Below are 26,764 nucleotides of genomic sequence, written 5' to 3' on the forward strand. Positions count from 1 at the left end.
TTTCACACGTAGCCAACTGTAAAGGTACCATTTCATGGGACGCTGAAAGTAAAGTCACTAGATCTATGAAGTATCGCAATTGATTTGATCAGAGTGCCATCCCAAAGAGCGGAAATTGACAACGGAACGGAACTCGCGGAATCAACACGATGAATCAGGATGCCATTATATGAAACGTGGAAAACAAAATTAACTAAACTTTATTAAATTTCCGCCTTTTCGCGCCTGTTTCGGTCTCTTAATATTAGGGCGTGTTCACATCTTGACGGAAAGGCAATAGCCAATCAAAACTCTAGCTGGTAGTCTACAATTTCGGCTTTTAGAACTATTTATCAGCGTGAATTCTGATTGGTCACTGCTTTTCTGCTTTCCGTTAAATGTATGAACGCGCCCTTACATTTTCAGCAGCAATTTTCGCGAAAAAGCGGAACATATAGTGACACATTTTTGTATTCATTTAAAAAAATTATATTCGCTTAATTCATTGTAATTTTTATTAACTCAGTAAATGAGATGGATTAAAATGGATTGAAATTTTTTTCTATCCGAATGCGTATTTTAAATAGCAAATATTTTTTTTTTAATTTAATTGGATACAATTCGATTGAAAAAATGCATTTCCTATTCAAAATTTTGAATTGAACAGTATTCACAATGTCTGTGTTGTGCACAGAAAAAACTAATATTATTTTTAGATTGAAAGGCATAGAGATATGCTCCATTCTGCAATTCTTATAAATGAATAAAAATACATTCAGGATTGAAAAGTATTCATTTTAACATTCGTGAATCAATATTTCTGAAAATCTGAATCCATTTTAATTCATTTTAATCCATTTTCGTTTGCTGGGTTAACTCTGAATCTATATTAGTTTCCGCAACAATAATTTCTTTCTTTTTTGAACTGATGCTATTACTCAATTATATTAAACTGATTTGTGCTTGAATGACACTTTCATCGATTGCGCAATCTTTACATCAGTGTGCTCTTGAGAGAGCGTCATCAAAGTATAAGTGTTTTCCTGAACTTATAGCAGACTTTAATATCGTATTTCTTAGTGTAATTCTAAGTCTTTGTAACCTTAACGGGCACTTGCTTAAGGTTTCTTGAAAATTATTTCTAGTGGTTTATGGTCTGTTCCAACTATAAAATTTTTCCCGTATAAGTACTGATGAAATTTTTGGCATCCAAAAATGATTGCCAGTATTTCCTTTTCAATTTGAGCATATCCTTGCTGACATTCTGTCAGAGTCTTTGACGCATACGCTATGGGTGCTTGATTCTGCAAAATCACTGTCTTCATACCATCCTTCGAACTATCAACCGACAGAATAATTTCCGCATTACTGTCAAAAAATTGCAAGATTGAACTTTTCGTTAACGCTTTTTTAAGATTATTAAATTCTTTTTCGTGGTTATTCATCCATAGCCACTCATGTTTCATTAGTTGTCGCATATTTGTTGTTCTTTGTGCTAAGTTGGAAATAAATCGACTTACGTACTCTATCATGCCCATGAATCTATTCAATTCTTTCGCGTATTTTAGTGTTTTTATCTGCCTGATTGTTTCGACTTTGTTTGGATTCAGGCTAATGCCTTTTTCTGAAAACATATGACCTGTATATTTAAAATGGAGTAAAAAATGATCGTATATTTTCTTAAAAATTTAACACAATGTAAATAGTACACCCTGGGATTTCCTCAAATAATTATGAAAAAATTCTTTGAAAAATTTCTGATGCATTAGAGATCCCGTGAGGTAATCTTAGAAATTAACTTAAAATTAATATAATTAACAATTTGTTAATTATATTAATTTTAAGTTAATTTAATTATAGCTCGAAATAAACCATGACATTGCGTCTGTGTATTTAACCTTGGTCTGGTAGAATTTACATTTATTTTTGTTAAACTTTATCCCACACTTTCTAACTTTTTCTAAAACTTTTTTAATAATACTTTGTCATGTTCTTCACGAGTTTTTGTGTGAATAATTATATCGTCTATGTAAATAGTACACCTTGAGATTCCCTCAAATAATTGTGAAAAAATTCTATGAAAAATTTCTGATGCATTAGAGGTCCCGTAAGGTAATATTAGAAATTTATACTTCCCAAATGGAGTTGCGAACGTTGTTAATTTAGACACTAATTCTGTCAATTCTATTTGCCAAAATTCTTTTGTTGGCATCTAGCACTGAAAAATATTTACTGCCTGCCATTTCTCTTATTAATTCATCAAAATTCTTGGTAATTCATAGTGCTTTCTTAGAATATTGTCATTTAGTGGATCCAAACAGATCCGAATTTTATCATTCGGTTTTTTAACGATTACAATAGGATTAACATATTCCGTGGATTTTGTTACTGCTATATCGTCACTACACATCTTATCTAATTTCTCTTTAAGTTTGTCTATAATGCGGAAAGGAAGGAATTTTCGACAGGGTGCCACAATAGTTTCATAATTTTGTTTTAATATTCGTGAGGCTTCCACGGGTGCTTTCTACATAAAGATTTTGCGTTTCGCGGGTTTCCATGTCTAGATTCATTCTTGAAATAGTCCACTTGAGCCCTAAAATATCAAGTTGCTCTTCGCCCTGATAAAGTGAACTGCAAGATTCACGAAACGTTGGCATTCCAAGGATTTGGACACGGAGGAAACCCGCGAAACGCATAATCTTTATAATTTTGTTTTAATTTGATGTCTATCGGTTCCGTTTTTATTCGTCCTATTCCCTTGAACAAATCCTTAAACTCAATTACTAAATCACGCTTGCTCTCATTGATTGCTTCTACTAGTACTGCAAGATTCAGAACTTTGATAGTTTTAATCCCTAAACACCATTTCAGTCCCTGGTTTTGTCTTAACTATCAAAAATCTCAAGATGTGACTTTTTCCTTTATATTTTATTCCTAAGGTACATTTTCCAATGAACTCCCTAAGTAACTAGTGGCTTTATTCATGCATGGTTCTAATGTGTGCATTGAAGTCTAGTCTTTTAAATAAATATTCCAGGATTGCATTCGCTTGTGCTCCTGAGTCTAATTTAAATGTTACTGTCTTGTTAATTTCCGTTAAATACATTTTGATATATCAATCATCTTCGCTATTCTGTTCTCCCTAGCATATATGTCTCTTTTTTATTATTAAACTCTAATTAATCCTAATTCATACAATTCTAACTTGCTGTCACTATCCTGTTGTTAGTGTTATCAACATTTATTTACTTCGTATTCCTACATACCCTTGCATAGTGTCCTATTTTCCTACAGTTCATACATTTCTGCTGAGCATGAATTATAATCATGCCACTTTAATCCACATCTTACACACTTGTTTGCTGCTGATTGCTTAGCGTTGTTATTCCTTCTTCCTTGCTGACATCCTTGTCGTCAAGGAATTTATTTCTATCCTCCTTGTGTACTGCTTTGTTGCCAGTTGTTGCTTTGCCCACCATCACTATTACCAAATCGTCTCGGATTTCTATTGCTACCATGTTTTTCTGCTCCTTTACCGCTTTTGCCGCTTTTGTTGTTTTAGTCCTGATGTGCCAACAGCGCCAATTTCAACTTTTTGTTCATCGTATAGATTTTTTAAGTGACTCTCGGTGCATTCAACTGCTCGACACATTTTTATTACTTTGTCTAAATTCAGTCTTCTCTTGACAACCTGTCCTTTACTTTTGTATTGTATATGCAATGCCACATAAAATTCTATCCTTGATTAAATCATCTTTCATGCTTCCAAAGTTGCAAAACGCTGCTATTGTTTCTGAGATCTTATAAGAAATTATTGAATGATTCAGTTGGCCCTTGCGTTCTTACATTCAATTTGTGTCTTTCCATACTTTCATTCGTTTTTGATATAAAATAAAATTGGCATCAAGTTTTGCGATAATCGTATCCATTGATTTTAGCTCCTTTTCTGCCAGTCCTAGTGTATCTATTACGTCAATCACTTGTTTACCTAGACAGTGCATTAGTTTAGAGACTACTTTGATTTCTTCTTTGATTTCTGGTTTTTTATCTGCGCCCGTCGCTATTAAATATAAATTGAAACTCTTCTTAAATCTTTTCCAATTTAGAGTCTGATCACCTCCCCAGTCCATTGACTATGGTTTCAGGAATTCCATTATGTCGTCTAGCCGTTATCCGACATTACAAACACATACTTTTCCCCAGTAGTTTGATCCGTAGTTTGTAGCAAGTTCGCATTTAGGACATTCTGCTTTCTACTGACTGCATCATGTTATGTGGGAATAGGTATTTTATGAGAATACTGAATGATAATATCTCACTGTGAGATAATATATGGTTTATTGGATAATGCACATCGCTCCGTGCCGCCATGTCTCTGTTCTCTCCCTCGCGGGATAGTGATAGAAGGGTCAACCTTATTACAAATAGTTTCCTGACGAGTTGGGCACTTCCACCAATTCCCTAACATAAAACGCAAATGGTACTATCTTTTGTTACTTAACTCTAATGATATGTATCATTCGTAAAAAAGATTTGATATCAACAAAACTGGCGCCAAATTAAATTCCACATAATTTTATATATCATTCGTAAAAAAGATTTAATATCAACAATTAGTGCGAAGTTAAATCCCATGTAATTTAACTTTAATAATCTGTATTATTCGTATAAAAGATTTGATATCAACAACTAATGTCATATCAAATTAAGTAAAGAATACAATTCATAATTGTGTTATTTATATTCTTTACTTACTTTGGTATGAGATTTAAGTTGGCGTTAGTTGTTGATATCAAATTTTTTATACGAATAATATAACATATCATTACAGTTGATATTATTTATTTAATTTGGTATTCGAATTACATGGGATTAACTTCGCGCCAATTGTTGATATCAAATCTTTTTTATGAATGATATATAAAATTTTGTGGAACTTAACTTGGTGCCAGTTGTGTTGATATCAAATCTTTTATACCAATGATACATTAATGTTATGTTAAGTAACAAAAGTACCACTTGCGTTTTACTTTTTAATTTGATAAAATTTAACTTGATTAGTTAAGATTGTAGCATTTGTATTCTAATTTTTAATTTAATACATTAGTTTTTTTTCAAGGAGTAGTAATTTTTGACACAGAATTTGACACAGAAATTGCTATTATTTAGGTTGGAATAAAAATTAAAAAGACCTTCAATAAGAACATCTTTGAAGAAAAATTAAAACTACTATTAATTGGGTTGGATACTTAGGTCTTATTTGAGAAGCATGTATGCTTAGCGCCTTTTTTTACTTTTTTTAAAAAGATAAGTTTGTACTAATATCATGCATTTTGTAGACTTTTATAAACAATTTACCTTATAAGTGACTTCAAGAAATAGATTTTCCTGTATTAAATATATAACTTAGAGAAATTTGATAATATAACTTATAAAAATTTCTCTTTCGTTTTGAAGGATATTGTTCCGTTTCTATAGAAAAATGTATTTTTAATTTTGTATAATTTTATGTAGCTTTCCGCATCTAATTCTAATTCTAATTTATTAGGTGTTGGAATTAATTCGTAGCGTTTTTTAATGAAAGAATGTTATTTATTTCACATGAGCATTAAAAAATACATTAATGAAAGTACTTCCCATCACTTGTAAAACGCTACGAATTAATTCCAACACCTAATATAAACGCAATGTTATGAATTTTAACGCAAATTGTATTGTCTAAATAGTATATGTGCGATTCTATTTTCCAACTTTCAGAGAAAATTGCGAGAATTAAGAGTTAAAAAAATCATATACTTCGAACGATCGTTTATTTCTTTTCTTTAACTACCTGCTCATCCAAAGTAAGAATTTTACTTTTAATAAAACTCTGCCTCGTAAACCGAGATATTAATCGTTAAAGTCGAATATTATTCAGATTAAAAGTTCTGTCAGCCACGAAATATTGTGAAATTCTCTGCTTTAAAACATATTTTCGATTTTAAAAATACAAGTTACTTTCTTATATTTTAAAACAGAGAAATAAAAATTTTACCGCAGTGTCTGCAGTGTATGCTTGCATTGCAGTATTTTATGGCTATGACAGACTTCCTAACTTGAATAATCATTGACTTCAATGACTATCATCACGGTTCACGAGACAGAGCAACACTTTTTTCTTGTCAAGCCTTTATTTTTATGCGAAAACACATCGATTGAATGTATTTTTATCAATCAATTAAAATTTGATTTGAAGTATCCGAAGGCGACCGTAATCTTACTCATGTAGAATGTGTTCTGGATAACCTAGACACTTACTTCTTTGGCAGCAAACATCTGAACACTCAATTCCTCATGGCATGCAAACACCTAGACACTTAATTCCTCGATGGCGAATACCTAGACAATTCCTCGATTACGAGATTGACATTTTATCTTTCTTGCATAATTTGCGCCATGCGCGTCACAGCCGTCATGCCGTCTTCTTCTTCTTATTGGTTTGTGGCTCTTGCCTCCCATATACAATACAATACAATATATTGAATGGAGAGATACGTTATGAGAGATACAAGAACTAAAAGTAATGCAATGTCCGCGAAAATGGCGAAGCCCGTCCAGACACCGGGTGCAGTGATGTGAATTCCGGGCTGCTTGCAGCACGGTTATTAGCATGAAGAGAGCATAGACGGATACACAACGCATGCGCAAGCATACACGAATATGGACTCATTGTAGTGTATGTATGTTTTTATGCTCCCTTTATGCTAGTAACTATGCTGCAAGCGTCCTGAAATTCGCATCACTGGATACACATTGACGTAGCGTCGGACACGGTGCTTTCCAACAATGACACGCCACGGCACGATTAGATACAGCAGAAAAACATAGTCAAACACTTTGGTTATGATTGTTAATTTTCGATTGGCGCTTTAGAGTATTTTCATTTTATACATAAAGTATGAAATAAGAAATACGTATATAAGTCATCTGGATCATTTTAATGTAAAAAATTGTATCTACACATAAAATTATTATCCAACAAAAGACATAGAAGTGACACGGCAAATGGTTACATCCTTATTGTTCGCCAATATTAAACAAGGATGAAGTGATTGCTATCGTAGATAGAAAGCACCCAGAATTATTACATGTAGTGTTATTATAATAATCGAAAATGTTATTGTAATTAATGTTATTACAATTATCGAAATAATTAGTATAAATAATTATTATGTTATTATTTACATGTTTGTAATAATATCTCATAAAACAATTGCAGCCATTGTTATTTTCAATCTTCGCAAATTCTTTCACTTTAATATCTGGAGAGTAAATTCCATGCAGCAACGCCTGCAAAGCGCAGCTTCATAGTGTTTTTACAGCACTTTCTGAGCGCGCTTTGCAAGCGCTGCTGTGCTACGCGGGAAATGCTATAAAACTGCATTTATCCTGCGCTGATTGTATACACTTTTACAGCGTTTTCTGAGCGTTTTGCAGACGCTATTGTGACGCTATATAAAAGGTACTGTTAACGTACTACGAAACTGCATGTTCTGCGCCAATTATATGCGCTTATGTGCGCTTTTCAGAGTGAATTTTGAAAGCGCTTTTAAAGCACTAAAAAACTGCTAGAAACATGCATAAGCACTTTTTTAGTGCTTTATAAGCACTGCTGTGCTACGTAGGTAATTTTATCGTGTTTATTCTGGAATATGAAATCAATAATACTTGTTTTAGTAAAAAAATTGGATTAATTAATTTTTTTACCAGGATTATAATGTTCTATTAAATATTTTTTATAATATTTACCACAATATTTACGATAAATATTTCATAATAAATATGATAAATCTTCATAATCGATATAATCTAAGACCGCAATAATATTTATAAAATATGATTATTTAAAATTTTTAAATTTAAACGGGACTACCTAAAGTTCAATATTTCAACAAAATAACATCATAATTTTTTCAGATTTTTTTTAGACAATTTTAATTCATGCCATTAGCACAGATAAGCGGAAAAATACTTTTGTGGACAAAATTCGGTCGATGCTCTAATTCTTAACCAATTTTAAAGTTTTTTTTTAATTTGCTCGAAATTAAATAAGCTATAAATTGAATGAACTATAAGTCCATTCTGCGAAAATTTTGATTACGATCTAAATTAAAAATAACTGTGCGCAATTCAATATTCGTTATCATATAATTTTAATTTTAATTTTTTTTTTGCTCATTTCATTGAATCGCCATTTTTATTTTAAACCATAATTAAAATTTATACAGAATGCTTTTAGCTCATTTCTTTGTCTACTATGCAGAATCTTAACATTTAGAAAGGCTTTGCAGCTAAGTTTTTGAAAAATAGATGTGAAGTCAGTGTTAAATTGCGGTATCAAAAATAGATATGCAAGATGCAAATGCGTAATGCATTTTATCACATATATCTATTTTTAATACTGCGATTTAGCATCGATGTCGATTTAACATCGATTTGCACTTTTTTTTTTTCAACAAAAAACTTAATTTGCAGAGCTTTTTTTAGACTCTTCACAATGGGCGGAAAAATTTGGTTGATACTCTAATTCTTAATCAATTTAAAGTTTTTTTAATTTGCTCGAAATTGAATGAACTATAGCCACTTAAAGTGATCAATTCAATGAAGTGAGCAAAAAAGTCAATATTATATGATAACGAATATTAGATCGGCCATTTTTAATTTGGACCGTAATTAAAATTTATACAGAATGGGCTTTTAGCTTCAATTTCGAACAAATTAAAAAGAACTTTAAAATTGATTAAGAGAATTAGAGCATTGGCTGAATTTTGTCTACAAAGATGTATTTTCGCCTATCCATGTCTCGTAGACACGTATTAAAATTGTTCAAAAAAGTCTGAAAAAATTCTGGTTTTATTTTTTTGAGATATTAAATCACCTTTGGTGATATCCTGATTAAATTAAAAAAATTATTAAAATGATGACCACCCTTACACGTGCCGTTTTTTTATATACATTTTTTAGCACTTTTTAAATGCTTTATAGGCATTATGTGCTACTTGGAATCAAATCGAAATTAGATATCGCGCGAGATTTAGTCATCCAATGGCAGGCCGTGGCAGCAATTGGGTAATCTTAGTTGTATGGTACACAGAGACTGCGCTACATTGAGGGATGCTGTATAATCAATACTGTCATGCTCCGGACCAAAAAGCGGAATCGAGAAACTGCGTGTCATCTAACATCATGAAAACTGAAAGACACACTTGTGCGCCAAATATCGATGGTGAGTCAGAATATTTTTCTATTTTTACGTCAACTATTTAAATATTTAGAAAATCAGGAAATGATGATGCTCATATCATTCGAGACGACACACTCTCTCTCTCTCTCTTTCTCTCTCTCTCTCTCTCTCTCTCTCTCTCTCTCTCTCTCTCTCTCTCCAATGTCCTCCGCATAAAACATTGCATAAAGAATAGTCATTGTATTTGCTATAAATCTTATAAGATAAATCAGAATTATAGATGTTAATTAAACGGAGATAAAAATATAAAATATATAAAATTTCTTTTACAGAATAATATAGTTCAGGGGTATAATAATTTTTTTAAATAAAAATTAAGATAAATATATGATAAGAGTAAAATAATTCAGATTACTTCAATTGCTTGATCTTCTAGAAAAATAATAAATATTATAATTTGGTTCAAAATGATTAATATTAATAAATAAAAAGGCTATGAGCCAAAGCAAGTTATTATTGCTGATATTTTAATGTAAAACATTTTATAAACAAACTTTTCGACTTTCTAGGAGAGTCTTCCCAATGTTAAAATACATAATAAAGTCAATTTTAAACTAAACAGTAAAAATACATATTTTTAATTAGATGCTTATTAACAATAAATTAACATTTCATTGAACACATCAGTTGATTTGAATTTAAAACGTTTAACAATATTATTTTAACTAAGAAGTCCAGTAGTGAAACGGTTCGATTGACAACTCATGTACAATATACAGTTACTTATCGAAATGGAGAGATTAATTTATTATTAATAAGCGTCTAATTAAAAATATGTATTTTTAACGTTTAGTTTAAAATTGACTTTAATACTTATTTTAAAGTTGAGAAAGACCTCTTAGAAAGTTAAAATGTTTATTTATGAAATGTTTTATATTAAAATATTTTACATTAGCGAAAAATTTTTTATCGGGATCAGAACGTAAAGATTAATTATAGTGAAAATTTAAAAGTAAAATATTATACATTTCCGGAAAAAAATGTTATGCATATGGACATATTTTATATATAATTATAAATGATAATTATCAATTTTTTATATAATTATATATAATTATATATGAAACATTTTTTCCGGGTTCTTTTTCAAAGTATTACAAAAGTCCAAATGAATTTCTAGTATTTAAATTCCATTCATACTTTTATTAAAAATTAATGCTGGATCAATTTCTTTTTAAAAATGTATTACACGTACAATCCCTACAAAGAAAATTAAATTTGGAAATGTGTTTAATATTTATTGTGTGTTTATATTTCAAATAAACTATACACATATGAAAGTTGTGAATAAGATAATATTTTTGTTTAATAACACATTTTTAGTTTATTTATTCTATTTGTTATTTTTATTGTTAGAAATAAAAATTTTTAAAAATGATAAAAGAATTTATAAGTAAAAGAATTTTTTCTTTTATAAGTACTATAAATTCAAAATACTTTATGAAAAAGTAGTTTCATTGTGATTCACTAATTAGTTACAAAGAACAATATATAGAGAACAATATATATAGAACAAAAATAAATATTTTGTTTATTTACTAGACAACTAGTTCCTGCATCACAACTCTACATAAATAATCTTGAATATATAATGTACTTATATTTAAAAATTGAGATTTTTATGATTTATTTTATATAATACTTGTATATTTCCATATATTTTTATTAGAGCACAAATTTAAAAAATACTGTTTATTAAAATAACTTATGATTCAGATAGTAAACCTTCACCAAATTTGTCATATTATCTTTAAACGTGATTTAGAATAATCTGTAATTTTTTCATTTTGTTATCGTTTTGAAAGTATGTAATAAAACATCCTTAAGATTCTAATTCACTATTCTGTATAATAATTTTTTTTATGATTTTATTACATTATCCTATGTTATTCTTTGTTACTTTTATTTTTTTATTCAATGGCAAAAAAGTAGAGTCAAAATTTAAAATTTCTGTGAAGTCATCAATTGAGTGTGTGTGTGTGTGTGTGTGTGTGTGTGTGGGTGTGTGAGATAAGAATCTGAACAATATTAAACAGCAGTTATAAAGCCAACAATTTATATCAATAAAATATATTTATATAAAAAACTCAATTCGAGTAAAAAGGACATTTTCAGGAAGAGATTTATCATATATTTCGAATCATTATGACATAAGACTGGAACAATTTATAATCTTGTAGCGATTTTGTTATCTCATCTAACTTTTCAGAGTGAGAATTTCGAATTATGTATTGAGCTTTGTTAGACAATGGCTAGCCATTAAAATTAATTTGCAATGAAGACTGTAAATCGCTGACTTAAAACATTTTTTAACGTATAATTTAAATAAAAACAATGAGATCAGTAATGTAAATAAGAACAACTCCAAAATAAAATTTTTTGTGATGCCTCATATACATGATATTACAGAAAGTGTAGCAGAGTGTTTTAACAAGTCATTAATTAAGTAGGTTAACGTTTACTTTTTAAGTTTTCACGAGTATTGTCTTCAAAGATACCAGAAGGATTTTATGAGATACGAATTACCGCCGTATTTTTATTGCTAATGGATGCCAACATTTCGTACCAATGTTTTGTGAACCTTGCCGTTCACTTCATCAGGATGAGGAGTACATTTATACTGCTCCTCCAGTGAACTCCCTTTATATAAACCCTACTGAGGAGGATAAGGATATATTGAAAAGGGGAAGAAGGGGACATCCTTGACTTGTCAAAAGAGCAGTCTTCCATATCTTTCTTATTTTAACCTGAGTCTCTATTCAAATTGTCTGAATGTTTCTGTATTTCCAAAATCTCTTTGTTCCTTGGAAAATATGATTGTGTGGCATGTTTCGATCTGATATCCCGTTGATGTTCCTTCATGCACACTTGATCATTCTTTCGGTTTTATCGATGTATACTTTCCCGCAAGAGCAAGATACATTTTGTATACTCTTGCGAAATTGAGTAAAGGTCTTTAATTTTTAGGATTTCTCAAGATTTGCTCAAGATTTGCTCAAGATCTTCGTTGGAGACTTGAAAATGGTTTGCTGTATTTGTTCAAAATCCTGTCGATTCGGTTTGTTATTTCTTTTACATATGAAAGAATAGACAGGCTTTTTTTGTTCAATTTTTCCTACGTGTCTGAGTTCTTTGTCCCGCTTCTATGTTTACCGATTGTCCTGTTCACATTCTTTTTATTGTTCTGCTGAAAGCAATTTTTGTTTCAAGTGGTTGAGTTCTGTTTGTAGATATTCTGTATTAAAGATATTCAATGCTCCATGCTCAAGTGAATGTATTGCCGATTATTTTTGTGTTGGGTAGTGGTCGTATTCTACGACTAGACATCTGTTCGTAGAATTCCATTACGTTGATTATTATAGGAAAAATGTGGTCGTTAAGTAGTGCTCAATTAAAGGAATAATATTATTGGACACTGAAGGTTTTCTTCATGGGTACGCTTATGGGATATATAATTAGGTGATTTCCCGTTGTCTGCTTGAGTCTGATGTCATTGACCACTGAGTATTTCTTCCACAGACTTCTATTACTACATTATTACTGCTAACTCCCCATTTTTTCTTATGTAAAAGTATTGCCTGCGCGTAGAATAAAATCATCACACACAGAAATACACACCTATGCCAATAGGTCAGATGATCTATCGTTTTTGCGATTAGTTCAAAAATATATAGAAAGTATGCGCAGCATGCAAATGTATTTATTTTGCGCATATAATACATACATTTTGGCAACAGTTAAAGGGACGAGTTATCAGACTAGTGTTATAATAGAACTCTGTGGATTCTTTCACCTTTAGGAACGATTTCTCCTTCAAAAGACAACAAGATATCTTGCTCAGTTCTGAGGTTGAATAGAGTGTTTATTTCGACACTTATTCAGTCCTTCTCTGCGTTAGCCCGTGATAGGTGCTGCGTTAGCCTCTCTGCGTTAGTGATTGAGTATTACCCATCTTTTCGCATGAGGAAGTGCAGATTGGATTTTTTTCTTCATTGAGCTTGAGGCCTTTTCGGGGCTTCTCAGAACTCTCTAAAATTTCAAAGGACAACTGGGTTCCACGAAACGGAACAACTGGCTCAGAAGAGAGAGGTTTGGGGTGAACTTATTCGGAAATGAGGTGTCATTTTGTTCTTTTGGAGAATTATGGAAGGAGGAGGAAATGTGAAATTTTAATTATATCTATAATATAATAGTTTTTTTATTGGAACGTTGGTGAAAAGTGACTCTACATCGAAACTTATCAATATATCTTCAGGATGCAAACGGATTTCTTTTTGGATTTTCCATGTGAAATTCGTCAGTGATATGTGACTTCCTATCAAAAGTTGTACTTCGCGAGCTAGGAGATGTGAGAGATCACATGTCGGAAATTTTATTACAATTAGTCTGAGAGAGATATTGAGTTTATGTATGTTTAGATCATATAGTTTTGGTGGAAGAGAATTCGTAGGTTTCAATATTGCTTTAGTTTTGCTGCGAAGCTAGCTTTTTTTTATTAAAATGCTAATTTTTCATGTTTATTGGGTCTCTTAAACCTTATATATGTTTCATCAAAAAAGAGGGTCTCTATCTTTGTTCTGTAGTCTGATATATTTATGACTACTGTTGCGTTTTTATCTGTTGGGAGTACTATGATGTTTATATTCTTGTTTAGTTCCTGAAGTGCCAGTCATTCTTATCCGGTGATATTGGACGCTTAGCTTTGCGGAATATATTAGCTACCTGTGTACAGAGGATGTCTGCTTGCTTTGCAGGAAATTTGTAGATTGTTGACTCTGATTTCTTCTTTTGGAACCTGTTAGGCACTACTGCAAAATTGGAACCTTTGGCGAATGGAAACAGTATCGGGAGACAGGCTCTTATTAGACACGTTTTTTTATTGTGTGAAGTAAGGAAAATTGTAGTCCATTGTATGAACTCAAGCTGCTGTATTTCCGCTTTGTACACCACACGTAGGTCTTCTGCGCTTGTTGGTAAGTAACGTGGTCTAGAGTTTGCCAAGTATCTTGTTGTAATTAAGTAGGCTGTAGATGTGTTAATCAACTTATTAAATTTAAAAGTACAGAAAGATAAAACTATAGATTAAATGTAGGGTAAATATGCATTTTAACTCAGCGATTTAAGTGTCCTTTAGATATGTTGTAGAGGAGAGTGTCTTGAGTGATTTCCTGCAAAAATTGAGTAGGGTACGGCATTGGTTTAGGAGATGTAATAAATTAACGATAGCTAACGAAAATTGTAAACCTATAGAATCTCGCTTTGTGTTGTAAAGTGTATATGTGGATACATGTTCCGCCCCCCTACGGAAGGAGGAGGGGCTCCTTTATTTTCGCGTGGAAAGTTATAAATTCCCGAAGCAAAAATCTACATGGATTTACAACCTTCCACGCGAAATGACGCCACCTCACATCAAAAAATGGGTTGGATTAAGTTAGTTTTTTTTCGGTAGTAGAGCTCTCCCATAGGGAGGGGAGGGAGCGGAACTCATTGCATCCACGCATACAATGCGAACTTTTATCCATAGACATAGTATCTCTAAACTGAGCATTCGAGAAGTAGTTCTTATTTAGAAAAAGACGCACTCAAATTGGTCCAGGTGCGTTTCGCGTATGCACGAGAGAGAACATACTGGGCCGAATGCATCCTTTTCTAAATGAGGGCTACCCCCACTCCCCAAATTTCTGTCGGGCGTCGATAGTTTGATGCCTTGTGCGTTTCGATTCGCGATCTACTATTTCGAGTTCAAGTTTTGAATTCCGGCGCCCCACATAATGTCAGCTTATTCCTATAAGGCTCGAGGCTATCTAATCACTTGATTGTCTCAGGATTATGGATGAGCCAATAAGCTTTTTAACTTATGCAGGAAGATGCTGATCAGGTTGAAAGCTCGGCGCCTTGTCTCGGAACTAGGTTCGGAGTCGAAACCTTAATTAACCACAAAAATGTTATTATTTGAGATTCATGAAAAAATAATAAAAATAGTTTTATATCCTCCAGAAATGCAGAGAAAATACATTTTTTTTATATTATATGTGTCTCCTTTTGCAAATCGAAGTTTCGTACCACACTAGAACCTATCATGAATTTGATATATTGCAAAAGTTTCTTATGATAATAGGTACTTAAAAGTTTTAAGGTCGCTCATAATGATTATTAAACATGACAAATTATGGAAATAGGAAATCTAAAAGTGCGCCCAATATTCAGTTTTACACGTAAGATTGCAGTAATCGAATTTTTTACAAAAATGAATCTGAGAGTGCTTTGTAAGACAAGTTGACAAGTGACTACAAATCTATTAATTAAATGGAAACATCAATGATGGCGAATTCAAAATGACCGATCCAAAATATTTGTGCTCGATTAAAGTCACATAAATGTATTTCATGACTGTGTGCAATCAGCGTGCGTACCACAGGCATGTAATAAAAGTCACCACATCTTTTCGGAGGATTATGGACGGAGGAGGAGGAGGAAGGTTCCGCAAAGGGACCAAAAATCGAACTTTTTTAATATCCCTCTGATATTTCTTATTTGTTGTTGTTGTTGGGAAAAAGACAAGAAAATATTAGAAAGTCTAAAAAATTTTTCATCGAATCGTTCTGAGAAATTATATTTCTTATTTCTTGTTGTTAGAAAAAATTATCAGAAAATATTTAAAAATCTAAAAAATTTATATATTATAATTTCATTTGTAATTACTTACAAATTGTTGATGTAATAAATTATGAAAAATTTTATGAAAAATTATGAAAAAAATTATACCAATATATTACACATAGTCTCTCAAAATATTCGAGATTATTTTCGGCTCAACTTCCGTATATCAGTCAGTCCGATTTTGATGAAATTTTACAGAAATGTAATATTAATTAAATGCAGTCAAATTTATAAATGCGGAGTTGAGAAAATGTTTAGTTTTCGAAATATTCAAATGTTATTTGAGTGATTTAATTAATATTTTGGGAGAATTTCCGAAAATATCATACCTCCAATTTTCATTTAATTTAAATTTTGGCAGAAACACTCTAAATGCCCTTAAATGGATTTTCACCGATACAAAGATTTAATGTTTATACAAAGAAATGTTTATACAAAGTTATATATCACTGGAATGAAGTTTCCCTGCTTGGAGACGCGCAACTTTCATCTAAAACGACTTGGCTCCACTTCTCTCCTGCTTGGGGACGCATGACTTTTCACGCGAAGCGAAATCTACCCTCACCTCCTGTTGTCAATGGAAAGTGCTGAAATATGTACCTTGTGTTCGAAAATTACATATTATTCATACAAATTGTTTTATTCATAACTTTTTAATGAATAACGAGTGACGGAAAAACGAGTGACTTTGATCTTCTTGAGGGTTAAGGTCAGTTGGAGGTCATTTGGGGCTGACTGTGTAAAAGAAAAGTTTTATCAAATGTTAATTAAGTCGATTAAATAAATTTTGAATACTTCGAAAACTAAGCATTTCCGCATTTATGGATTTGATTACATTTAGTTGATATTACATATCTGTAAAATTTCATCGAATTTGGGTACTCTCTATATCTGAATCAATGGATAGTCACTAATTACTCAATGGCATATTTGACACTGATAATCAGTGAAATTTAATTAAAAAAGGAAAAATTTTGTACATTATACATATAACTAAAATACTGATATGTGCATGTTAATTTCAATTTTCCAATACTATATTGAATTTATGCACTAAAACAAGATTAGTTAGATTACATAATAAAGATCAGCTAAGTTAGGGATCTGACATTTCATTCATTGATTACCAGTGACATATTTGGCACCGATATCAGTAATTATCCACTGATTCAGATTTAAAGAGTAGGATAGGAGTACGGAAGTCTTATCCTGTTTTCATATACAGATAAAATCGAAAAGTTGTCTACAATTTTTCCATTGTCACAATAGTTAATGAATTAAATTTAATCAATTGATTAAACTCACCATATTAGCCCGACCTGTCACCGAATGCAAGCGCACGGCGAGATGTAGCCGCCAACAATTGAGGGCATGAAACATTGTTTATAATTTGATTTTCAAATATTAATAACTCGTTAACTATTACGAAAAATTAAATAGTTGTACAGGACTTTTTGATTCAGTTCGTCCGTTCTATTTGCATGAAAATAGTCTCAAATATTCTGTATGCATACAAATATTCTGTATACATACAAAGTATAAGGCAGACAACTTGCACACTTCGAAAAACTTGTAAACTATAAGTTGTATGAAAAACTGTTATACAAACGTTGCATTACTTCGAGAGGGCCATTACATAGTGCATAAATATTTTTATAAATAGAAGCGTTAAAAAAATTTCAAGATTAACCTTATTTTTTTTTAATGAAATTATATGAATTTTTTTACATTATATGATTCCTCTTTCTTTTTTCTGCATATAAAAATATTATAAAAATAAAAGTATCTAAAAATCAATAATTTACGAGATATTTTATACCTTATTCCGATTGACATAAAATATTAAACTATTAATTTTTTTATAATTGTACCTTAATACTTTTATAAACAAAATAATAAGATGAATCAATTGGTGTAAAAAAAAAACACGTAATTGCTTTAAAAAATATGTGGGCAAAATGGATCATTTTTTTAAATAAACAATTATGTGTTTTATTTGAACTAATTGATTTATCTTATTATTCTATACAAGATATTTAATACTTTATGTAGCGGAATAAAATTTAAAATAACTCGTAGACCATTGATTTTTCGAAATCTTTATCATAATACTTTTATGTGCAAAATAGTTACAGAAATTACATTATCTTATCTAAAATTATATTATCTAAAAAAATTCATATAATTTTATTTTTTTTTAATGAAATTGACCTAAAAATCTTTTTAACTTTTCTATTTATAAAAAAATTTATACACTATGTAAATCATGCATTAGTGTAGCGTAGCAGGCAGCGTCCGATACTGCTATACCAGAGATCCCGGGTTCGATCCCAGGCAGAACCGAAAAATTTTCATACGCTCGTAACTCCTCTCGATAGGCAATGGCAAAGCACCGAAAGTATCTTTGCCAAGTACTTTTTCTAAACAAAATCGTCGTTCGGAATCAACGTTAAACTGTAGGTCCCTTATGACTGTGTACAATCAGCGCACCACAGGCATATGAGAGAAGTCAATCACGCTACAGACAAGGATGGGACTGAGAATGGAAGTCATGCAACTTTTGTATATATAAGTTTTTCATACGACTTATAGTTTACAAGTTTTTCCAAGTGTGCAAGTTGTATGTTCCATATATTTATTTAATCAAGAATGCCTTGTTCTCATATGATATCGTACTTACATAAATTGCAGATTTACCCGTGGGAGAATCGATCGAGGAGATTGCCGAATCTGTAGATGAGTTACGAGAGAAGCTCGCCAATATGAAGAAGCTCATGATAGAGCGAAAGGGCACTACACTAGGAGAGATCAGTGCTCGGAAAAGGAAAGAAGCTTCTAATATGATAGATGGCAATCTCTTGTCTTGGATTTTTGGATTGGCTCTTATGGGAATCCTGATTGTTAGCTCCTATGCTTTTTATAATTTGTATTACGCAGTACTAAAGAGATTCCCATCTCATCATACTGAACTATAAGGAGGGCATAGAATAAAAAAGAGCGAAACCAAAAATTTTCGCAAATTCTTAACATTATTACAAAAAATCGGCCTTGCTTAATTTCCCTATCAGACATTTCAACGAGGAAAATGCTGCCTCATGTTTGTTTCGCTATAAACTTTTTGACCACTTTTTTCAGAAAAAGAAATAATATCAAAGAAAAAACTGTTAATTTATTTGAAGGCACTAATGCACATTGGTGCATATTAAATCTGTCATACATTTTAATTTGAATGTAATAATGAAATACAAATATTTCATATTATAAAATACATATGCTACTTAACAGCATAAATGTATATTGATTAGAAGTTTAAAAGTATTTTAAAAATTTATTTCGCACTTAACTTCTATTTATCTTAAACACATCTTTACATCAATTTGTGTATAATGGTTTCAATAATTAATACTAGAGCTTCGAACCAAATTCACTATACAGTATCCAAATAATTAATGATTAAAAATAAAAAAGTATCTAAAAGCTTAGAGAATTAAAAATTTCAGAATGCAATAAACAGGGCAATGAGTCAAACTGATATCAGTGTACAATTAAAATTAATGTATTGACAAATTCAAATGCAATATAAATATTTCAAGCGTTTCGATTCATACTGAGCCATCGTTAGTGGGTGAAAACTTACAATTCTGAATACATATAATTGATGCTTTAATAAAAATTCCTTTACAAAACTTATCCCATATTAAATAAAATGCACCTAATCCTCATATGTATATTCATAAATGTCGAAAAAACATCGCTCGCAATTAATGGACAAGATTCTTAATTGTACGAAGAAAAGTCGACATTTCATGGATGTAAATAGAATTCCAAAATAATTAGCTGACAAAATTTAGGTGGAGTCTGCTTTGAAAGATGTTTCCGTAGGATTTTGATACGCTACATTGTTTTTTTCATTACTCTATTTTTTAAATAAAACAGTTTTTTTCGGAAGTAAATTCTTTCCAGCTAAACAAAAAATGATATCGAGGTCTGTTTTGCGGCATTTAACCTAGAAACGTTCCAACAATACTAAGAATATTTTTTCGATGCATATAAAAATGTTTTATGCAAATCGCAAACAAAAAACTTTGGAAAACTTGTAAAATATTGACAAATTTTGAAATATAAAACAACTAATTTGAAAGAAAAAAATATCTGACAACTTATAGCTGTATGTTTCTAGTTTAAAAAAAGATAAAAAATTTTTTTCACGTGGTTATCAATTTAACAAACAAGATACAAAAAGAGCATAAAGAACCACACCACAGGTTATAATTTGTGATATTTACTTATTATTATATAAATTAAAACATTAAACGTTTCCACAATCTGGCCATCTTCAGTAATACAATAGTCTTCATAAACCGCAAAAATACATTTAGTTGAAATTAAATTCAACAGTCCATTGTTGTAATAAAAATGGCATGTTCTTTTTAGTGTGCAGATGCTTCGTACAAAATGTTATAACGCCCATAGTCATATCAAGAAGTGTAGAACAAGAATTTCCAGATTCTAATTAAATTTAAATTTATATGTCATTAATTTCTCCTATTCGAATATAAAGAATTATAATCGTTACCTGTTTTACAGCCAAAAAACTGAGCGAAGAATATCAAATGACACTTTCACACAATAAGACTTTCTTCGTGACATTATGTGTTATTGTTTGTTATATCGCGTATTATACCACTATTTATACGCCTGAGTCAAACAAATTAGAAATTTCTAGAGTTATTATTGAACAGAAAAAGAAATCTTACTTAAGAAAAGGAAAATAAATATCTGGCAGACTTTCCGTGTCGCTTTGTTTATTGATACCTCTTATTTGTCTTTTTATGTGTATCATTTCGGAAATTCTTCTTTTTATTAAAGATTGTTCCTTGTCTAAAACTTTTATCTTTTCCCAATCTAACTCATGCATCTCGTTCAAACGGTGACACAATTTAAACAAATGTTATGTTTAAATTGTGATTCGTCGTATGTAGGCCAAACAAAAAGAAAATTAAAGACTCAGATAAAAGAACATAAAGCGGATTTAAGAAAATCACCTTCCGAAATTTCAGTGGTTTCACGTCACCGTTTGAACGAGATGCATGAGTTAGATTGGGAAAACATAAAAGTTTTAGACAAGGAACAATCTTTAATAAAAAGAAGAATTTCCGAAATGATACACATAAAAAGACAAATAAGAGGTATCAATAAACAAAGCGACACGGAAAGTCTGCCAGATATTTATTTTCCTTTTCTTAAGTAAGATTTCTTTTTCTGTTCAATAATAACTCTAGAAATTTCTAATTTGTTTGACTCAGGCGTATAAATAGTGGTATAATACGCGATATAACAAACAACAACACATAATGTCACGAAGAAAGTCTTATTGTGTGAAAGTGTCATTTGATATTCTTCGCTCAGTTTTTTGGCTGTAAAACAGGTAACGATTATAATTCTTTATATTCGAATAGGAGAAATTAATGACATATAAATTTAAATTTAATTAGAATCTGGAAATTCTTGTTCTACACTTCTTGATATGACTATGGGCGTTATAACATTTTATACGAAGCATCTGCACACTAAAAAGAACATGTCATTTTTATTACAACAATGGACTGTTGAATTTAATTTCAACTAAATGTATTTTTGCGGTTTATGAAGACTATTGTATTACTGAAGATGGCCAGATTGTGGAAACGTTTAATGTTTTAATTTATATAATAATAAGTAAATATCACAAATTATAACCTGTGGTGTGGTTCTTTATGCTCTTTTTGTATCTTGTTTTTTAAAAAAAGAATTAAAATTTTTTAAAAAAGTTATTATATAGCAAAAAATCATATGTGGATAACCATTATTAAGCTATAATTAACAAGAGATTACGAAAAAAATTTATACAATTTAACAACAATTCTAATAACGATTCTAGCAATAATAATAAACAGAATTCAGATAATAATAATGAAGTTAAAAGACGGAGATTTTTTACGATACCTTTCATACTTAGTATCTTTAAAAAGATAAAAAATTTTTTTAATAAAGAACAATTAATAAGCAAGGCGTATAAGAGCATAAATAAATTGAAAAAAGTCATCCAAGTTCAGAAAGATGATTTTTCTATTATAGCACATAATATAATAATATAGTATATAAAATAAATTATAAAAATTATGACACATCATATGTGAGGTAAATGGGGAGAATCCCTAAGGCACGTATCAATGAACATAAAAATCATATTAATTGGAATACAACACAGTATTCGATCATCACGGCGCACAGATTAGAATTTTCCCATGAGTTTGACTGGGAGAATATAAATTTAATATAAAATTGTATTTGATCAATAGTTCAGTTTTTAATTTGACAATTAAAATGAACGAAAAAAATTTGACAATTAAAATGAAATCAGCATTAATCCGTTTATATAATTTTAAATTATAATGTTCATGATATTTATATGACAAATACTTTTCTTAAGTATTAAATATTTGTATTGAGAAGGATCCAAATTGGCGATCAAAACAATTTATGTATAACGAATAAATTAATTATACATGACTAGTGTTGGCTTTTATAGGCATTTTTATACTTTGATTTATAAATTGTTAGATATTTTTTACGATTTTTTTTTCTTTTAATTATTAGATTTTATATTTCAAAATATGTAATTTTTTCGGTTTTACGATTTTTCCAAAACTTTTGTTTGCAGTTTGCATAAGACATTTTTAATATCGAAAAAATATTTTTAGTATTGTTGAAATATTTCTGAGTTAAATGTTACAAAACAAACCTCAATATTTTATTTTTATTTAGCCAGAAAAAATTAATAAAAAATTGACTTCCGAAAAAAACTGTTTTATTAAAAAAACAGGGTAATAGAAAAAAAAACGGACAACACACGTACGTAATCATTTTCAACATATCAAAATCCTACGGAAATATTTTCCAAAGTTCAAAGCATTAGTCTCCCTAAATTTTATAGGCCTGTGTAATTAATTTGTTATATTTAGTGAGCTGTAAGGTAAGGCAATTCGGAACATTTATATGTACTAGTAAATGAGAATGAATTAAAATGAATTGAAATGAATTTAGATTTTCAGAAATACATTTGTGAACGTTATAGTAAGCCTTTTTCAATCCGAAAAATTTTTATTCATTTATAGAAATTGCATGAAACATATTTCTATAGTTTTCAAAATAATATCGGCTTCTTTTGTGCATAAGAAGTAAGAACTACTCAATTGAAAATGTAGTTTTTTATTCCAATAGAATCTGATTGAATATATTTGAATCTAATTGACTAAAAGTTTTTTTTATTTAATCGGATTCAATTGGACTTAAAATCTGCATAAAAATTTTAATTCATTTTCATCCTCGATTATTGAGTACATATGTATGCGTGCGTGTGTGCGTACGTGTGTACATGCGTATAAATTGGAAAAGAATTTTAGACTCATAAGTGTGATTATAATTCATATAATTTTTAAGCACGCATATCTTAAATTGATGTAAACAGAGGTGAAAGTAACAGACCGACATGAACAAATAAAATAAGATAAAAAAGCGATGTCAAACATAATAAATAAGAAACGATGAAAACAAAAAGAGAGAGGATTCTTCACTGAAGAAATGAAGGATATATGGAAAGAGTCAAATAGGAGATAATATGATAAAGATAAGAAAATTTATTGTGAGAGAAATTCGGTGTGAAAATTTGATTTTGTTTATTGAATTCATTTTTTGTTTGATTATGTTCACCATCTTAGAAGTTAATCTTTATTGTAATGACTTTTATTGTTTAAAATCTGAACATCTTCCTAGTTAAAATTGTGATTATTGTCGACTTTCTCTATGCATCGAAATAATAGATGAACTATATACTTCTTTTTTATGGAAACATCCCAGCAAATGAGAATGGATTAAAATTTTTTTCTATTCGAATGCGTATTTTAAATAGTGAATACTTTTTTTTAAATTTAATTGGATTTAATTGGATTCAATTAGATTCAATTGGATGCAATTGGATTGAAAAATTGCATTTCCTATTCAAAATTTTAAATTAAACAGTATTCACAATTGTGTGCACAAAAAAAGCTAATATCATTTTTAGATTGAAAGGCATAGAGATTATGCTCCATGCAATTCCTATAAATGAATAAAAATGCATTCAGAATTGAAAAGCATTCATTTTAACATTCGTGAATCAATATTTCTAAAAATCTGAATCCATTTCAATTCATTTCAATCCATTCTCGTTTGCTGGGATGCTCTATTGCATGTGTGTGTATATTGCATGTATGGTGTGTGTGTGTGTGTGTGTGTGTGTGTGTGTGTGTGTGTGTGTGTGTGTGTGTGTGTGCGCGCGTGCGTGCGTATGTGTGTGTATGATATAAGAATACAAGATTTTCCTCCTGAGATGTGCAATGTTGATCAAAGAGTTGCCACAAATATAAATATAGCGGTTGCATCCCTCCAATAACTCGGCGTTGGTGGCAGCGCCACTCAGCGTTCACGATCGTCGTCCATCTAGCATAATTCATTTATTCCTCACTCAGACACTTCGTCTGAAAGTTAGAGTCTGAGATCATAACATTGACTTAGAGATTTGTAGACATAAGTAACGCACAAACTTTGGCGTACGATTTATTGGCCGTCTCTTGGAAATATTATATATGAAAGTGCATTATTTACATCTACAACTTAAGTCTCTAAGTGTTATGACAATTCTGGTGCTCAGACCCTTAGAGTCCTTTGTACGTTATATTTTATAATAAAGATATATATTTGTTGGAATTACTTGTCAGTCAATCGAGTAATACTAGTAAACCTTTCATTAACGCTACATTGGTAACCCTCGACAAAAACCGGCATCGTTTTATCCAGCAGTGTGTCGGACTACTATATCGCGCACAAGATTGTTGGTTATACGCCTATGGTTTGCACAAGTAGACTTAGGCTGTGGTCAAAGTCTCGTTACAAATGCTTTAAAGCATTTGATGGATCAATTAGAAGAAAGAATTTTACAAACTGACCAGTTAAAAAACGCTTTAAAGCGTTTGCAACATCGCGTTGACCTTTAGTTTCGTTAACCATAATCTCAGATACGATAAAATATCGATACATCGCCTCACACTTATCGGGTGAAGCCTTACGCAGTATTTCAGATCTTATTCTAAGTCCGCCAACAGAGAACAAATACAATGCAATTAGACGACGCGTTATTTCCGCTTATGATGGAGACGAAACATGCCTTCGTCGATTGTTACGTGGTCATGAAATGCGAGACGAAAAGTCGGCATATCTCCATCAATTACGCACACTTGCATCGAATCATTGCGGAGATGCTATCTTACGCTCGTTATTCCTTGAGTAGCTATCAGAAGACTGTCAAATTTCACGACTACATACTGATTTGAAATGTCTTATTATTGATGAAAAATGATTTGCACAGATTCCTTTTAAAATTTCATTTAAATAGAAGTCTAATTTCAGGATTTCTTAACTTTGCTAGTTCCGAGATGATTCAAGTCTTATGCGATGAAGCTGAACAATTGACACAAAAACAGAGTGATTGTGCACTGTATGAACTTCGATATGGAAAAATTATAGCTTCTAAGTTATACGAAGCAGCTTGTATAACAGATGGTGGGTCATTTGTTAAACAAGTAACAGGAGCGAGTAAAGTACAATGTTACGAGGAAAAAACTTGAAAAAAACATTCTGACAGAAGTAGAGCGCAAACTAGGTACACGAATTAAGAATGTTGAATTATATCTATTGCCAAATTATCCAGTTCGCGGTGCATCGTCTGATGGTATAACCAATGAAATACATTATGAAAATAAAATGTCTTTTGGATAAAAAAACGTTGGAAAAAATTCTTATCGAAAGATAAAATTATCAATCCTAAGTACAGATGTACTTACAAATATTAGTTACAGGAAGGAAAGAAGAATTATTTTGTATGGCTGATTCGGCTTTTGAAAGTACGAAAAAGGTACAAATGCAATGGCTTATGCGATTCAGAAGTAGTACAGGATTTAACTAAAAAGGCAATGCTGTTTTGGGAAAGAAATATATTTCCATTGCTGTTATTTTCTGTACAGAAATAAAGTATTGATGTATAAAACTATGTGTAAAATATATAATATAATATATTTAGAATTACGTTTGTCAATTCTTATATCGTATTATATTTTTATTATTGGAGTGTAAATTTATTAATGCTGAGGCAAGCACTATAATGTCATCAGTGTAAGATAACATACATATGGTTTATAACAGCATGTGGTTTTAAAAAATCAAATTCACTCCCAATGACACGTTCTATGTGAATTCGTAAACTAGCAATATGTTTAGTTTCCAAAATCTCAGACTTCGTAGGTTTATGGTATGGATGATATCCTTAGTGGTTTTATTAATTCACAATGTTTTTCTGCTAATAAAGATATTTTTTTAAAACCTCGGTCCGCCATAATAGTACATTTTTTGGAGAGTTTATCTATTGTATTCTGACATCATGCATGAATCCAACTCCTTCAATGTCTCTTATATCTACAATCTCATCCAAAATAAAAGTTTGTTCAATTCGAGGTTTGAGAATGATTTCATTTATCATAGGCTTACTTAGGGCAACATTTGTATTGTTTTGATGCGTCTGCGATATTTGTCAAAGAATTAGACTCGAATGCTTGTCTAAAGATTTCCTTTACTTTCGCTCGCCCTCATTCGTTTTTCTGATACTATAGTTAAGCATGTTCTACGTTTACGGTCAGGCTGGCATTCGAATTTATGTGGACTAATATTTTTTTTAAATTTTCACTGGACCTCCCATCATTATGTAAT

The 26,764-nt window shown here is 30.7% G+C and overlaps 1 protein-coding gene and 1 pseudogene across 1 annotated transcript; both read left to right on the forward strand.

The window, feature by feature from the left end:
- Positions 1 to 9,087: 9,087 nt before the first annotated feature.
- Positions 9,088 to 19,615, forward strand: LOC105143195 (hypothetical protein). The gene is made up of 2 exons (XM_011051316.2): positions 9,088 to 9,247; positions 18,617 to 19,615. The coding sequence occupies exons 1-2, from the start codon at positions 9,136 to 9,138 to the stop codon at positions 18,898 to 18,900; spliced, it is 396 nt and encodes a 131-aa protein (XP_011049618.1). The 5' UTR covers positions 9,088 to 9,135; the 3' UTR covers positions 18,901 to 19,615.
- Positions 19,616 to 24,636: 5,021 nt separating this feature from the next.
- On the forward strand, positions 24,637 to 26,282 carry LOC147907803 (uncharacterized; annotated as a pseudogene).
- The last annotated feature ends 482 nt before the right edge of the window (positions 26,283 to 26,764 follow it).

Source organism: Acromyrmex echinatior, chromosome 12, assembly GCF_024713525.1.
Source record: "Acromyrmex echinatior isolate Ae372 chromosome 12, ASM2471352v2, whole genome shotgun sequence".
In the NCBI taxonomy this organism is placed as follows: domain Eukaryota; kingdom Metazoa; phylum Arthropoda; class Insecta; order Hymenoptera; family Formicidae; genus Acromyrmex; species Acromyrmex echinatior.

What these genes read in the sequence shown, in the direction of transcription:
- LOC105143195 (XM_011051316.2), top strand. Translation starts at nt 9,136, where the DNA reads ATGCTGTATAATCAATACTGTCATGCTCCGGACCAAAAAGCGGAATCG. An exon ending in TTGTGCGCCAAATATCGATG is followed by an intron (nt 9,248 to 18,616) that starts GTGAGTCAGAAT and finishes CATAAATTGCAG; the next exon opens with ATTTACCCGTGGGAGAATCG.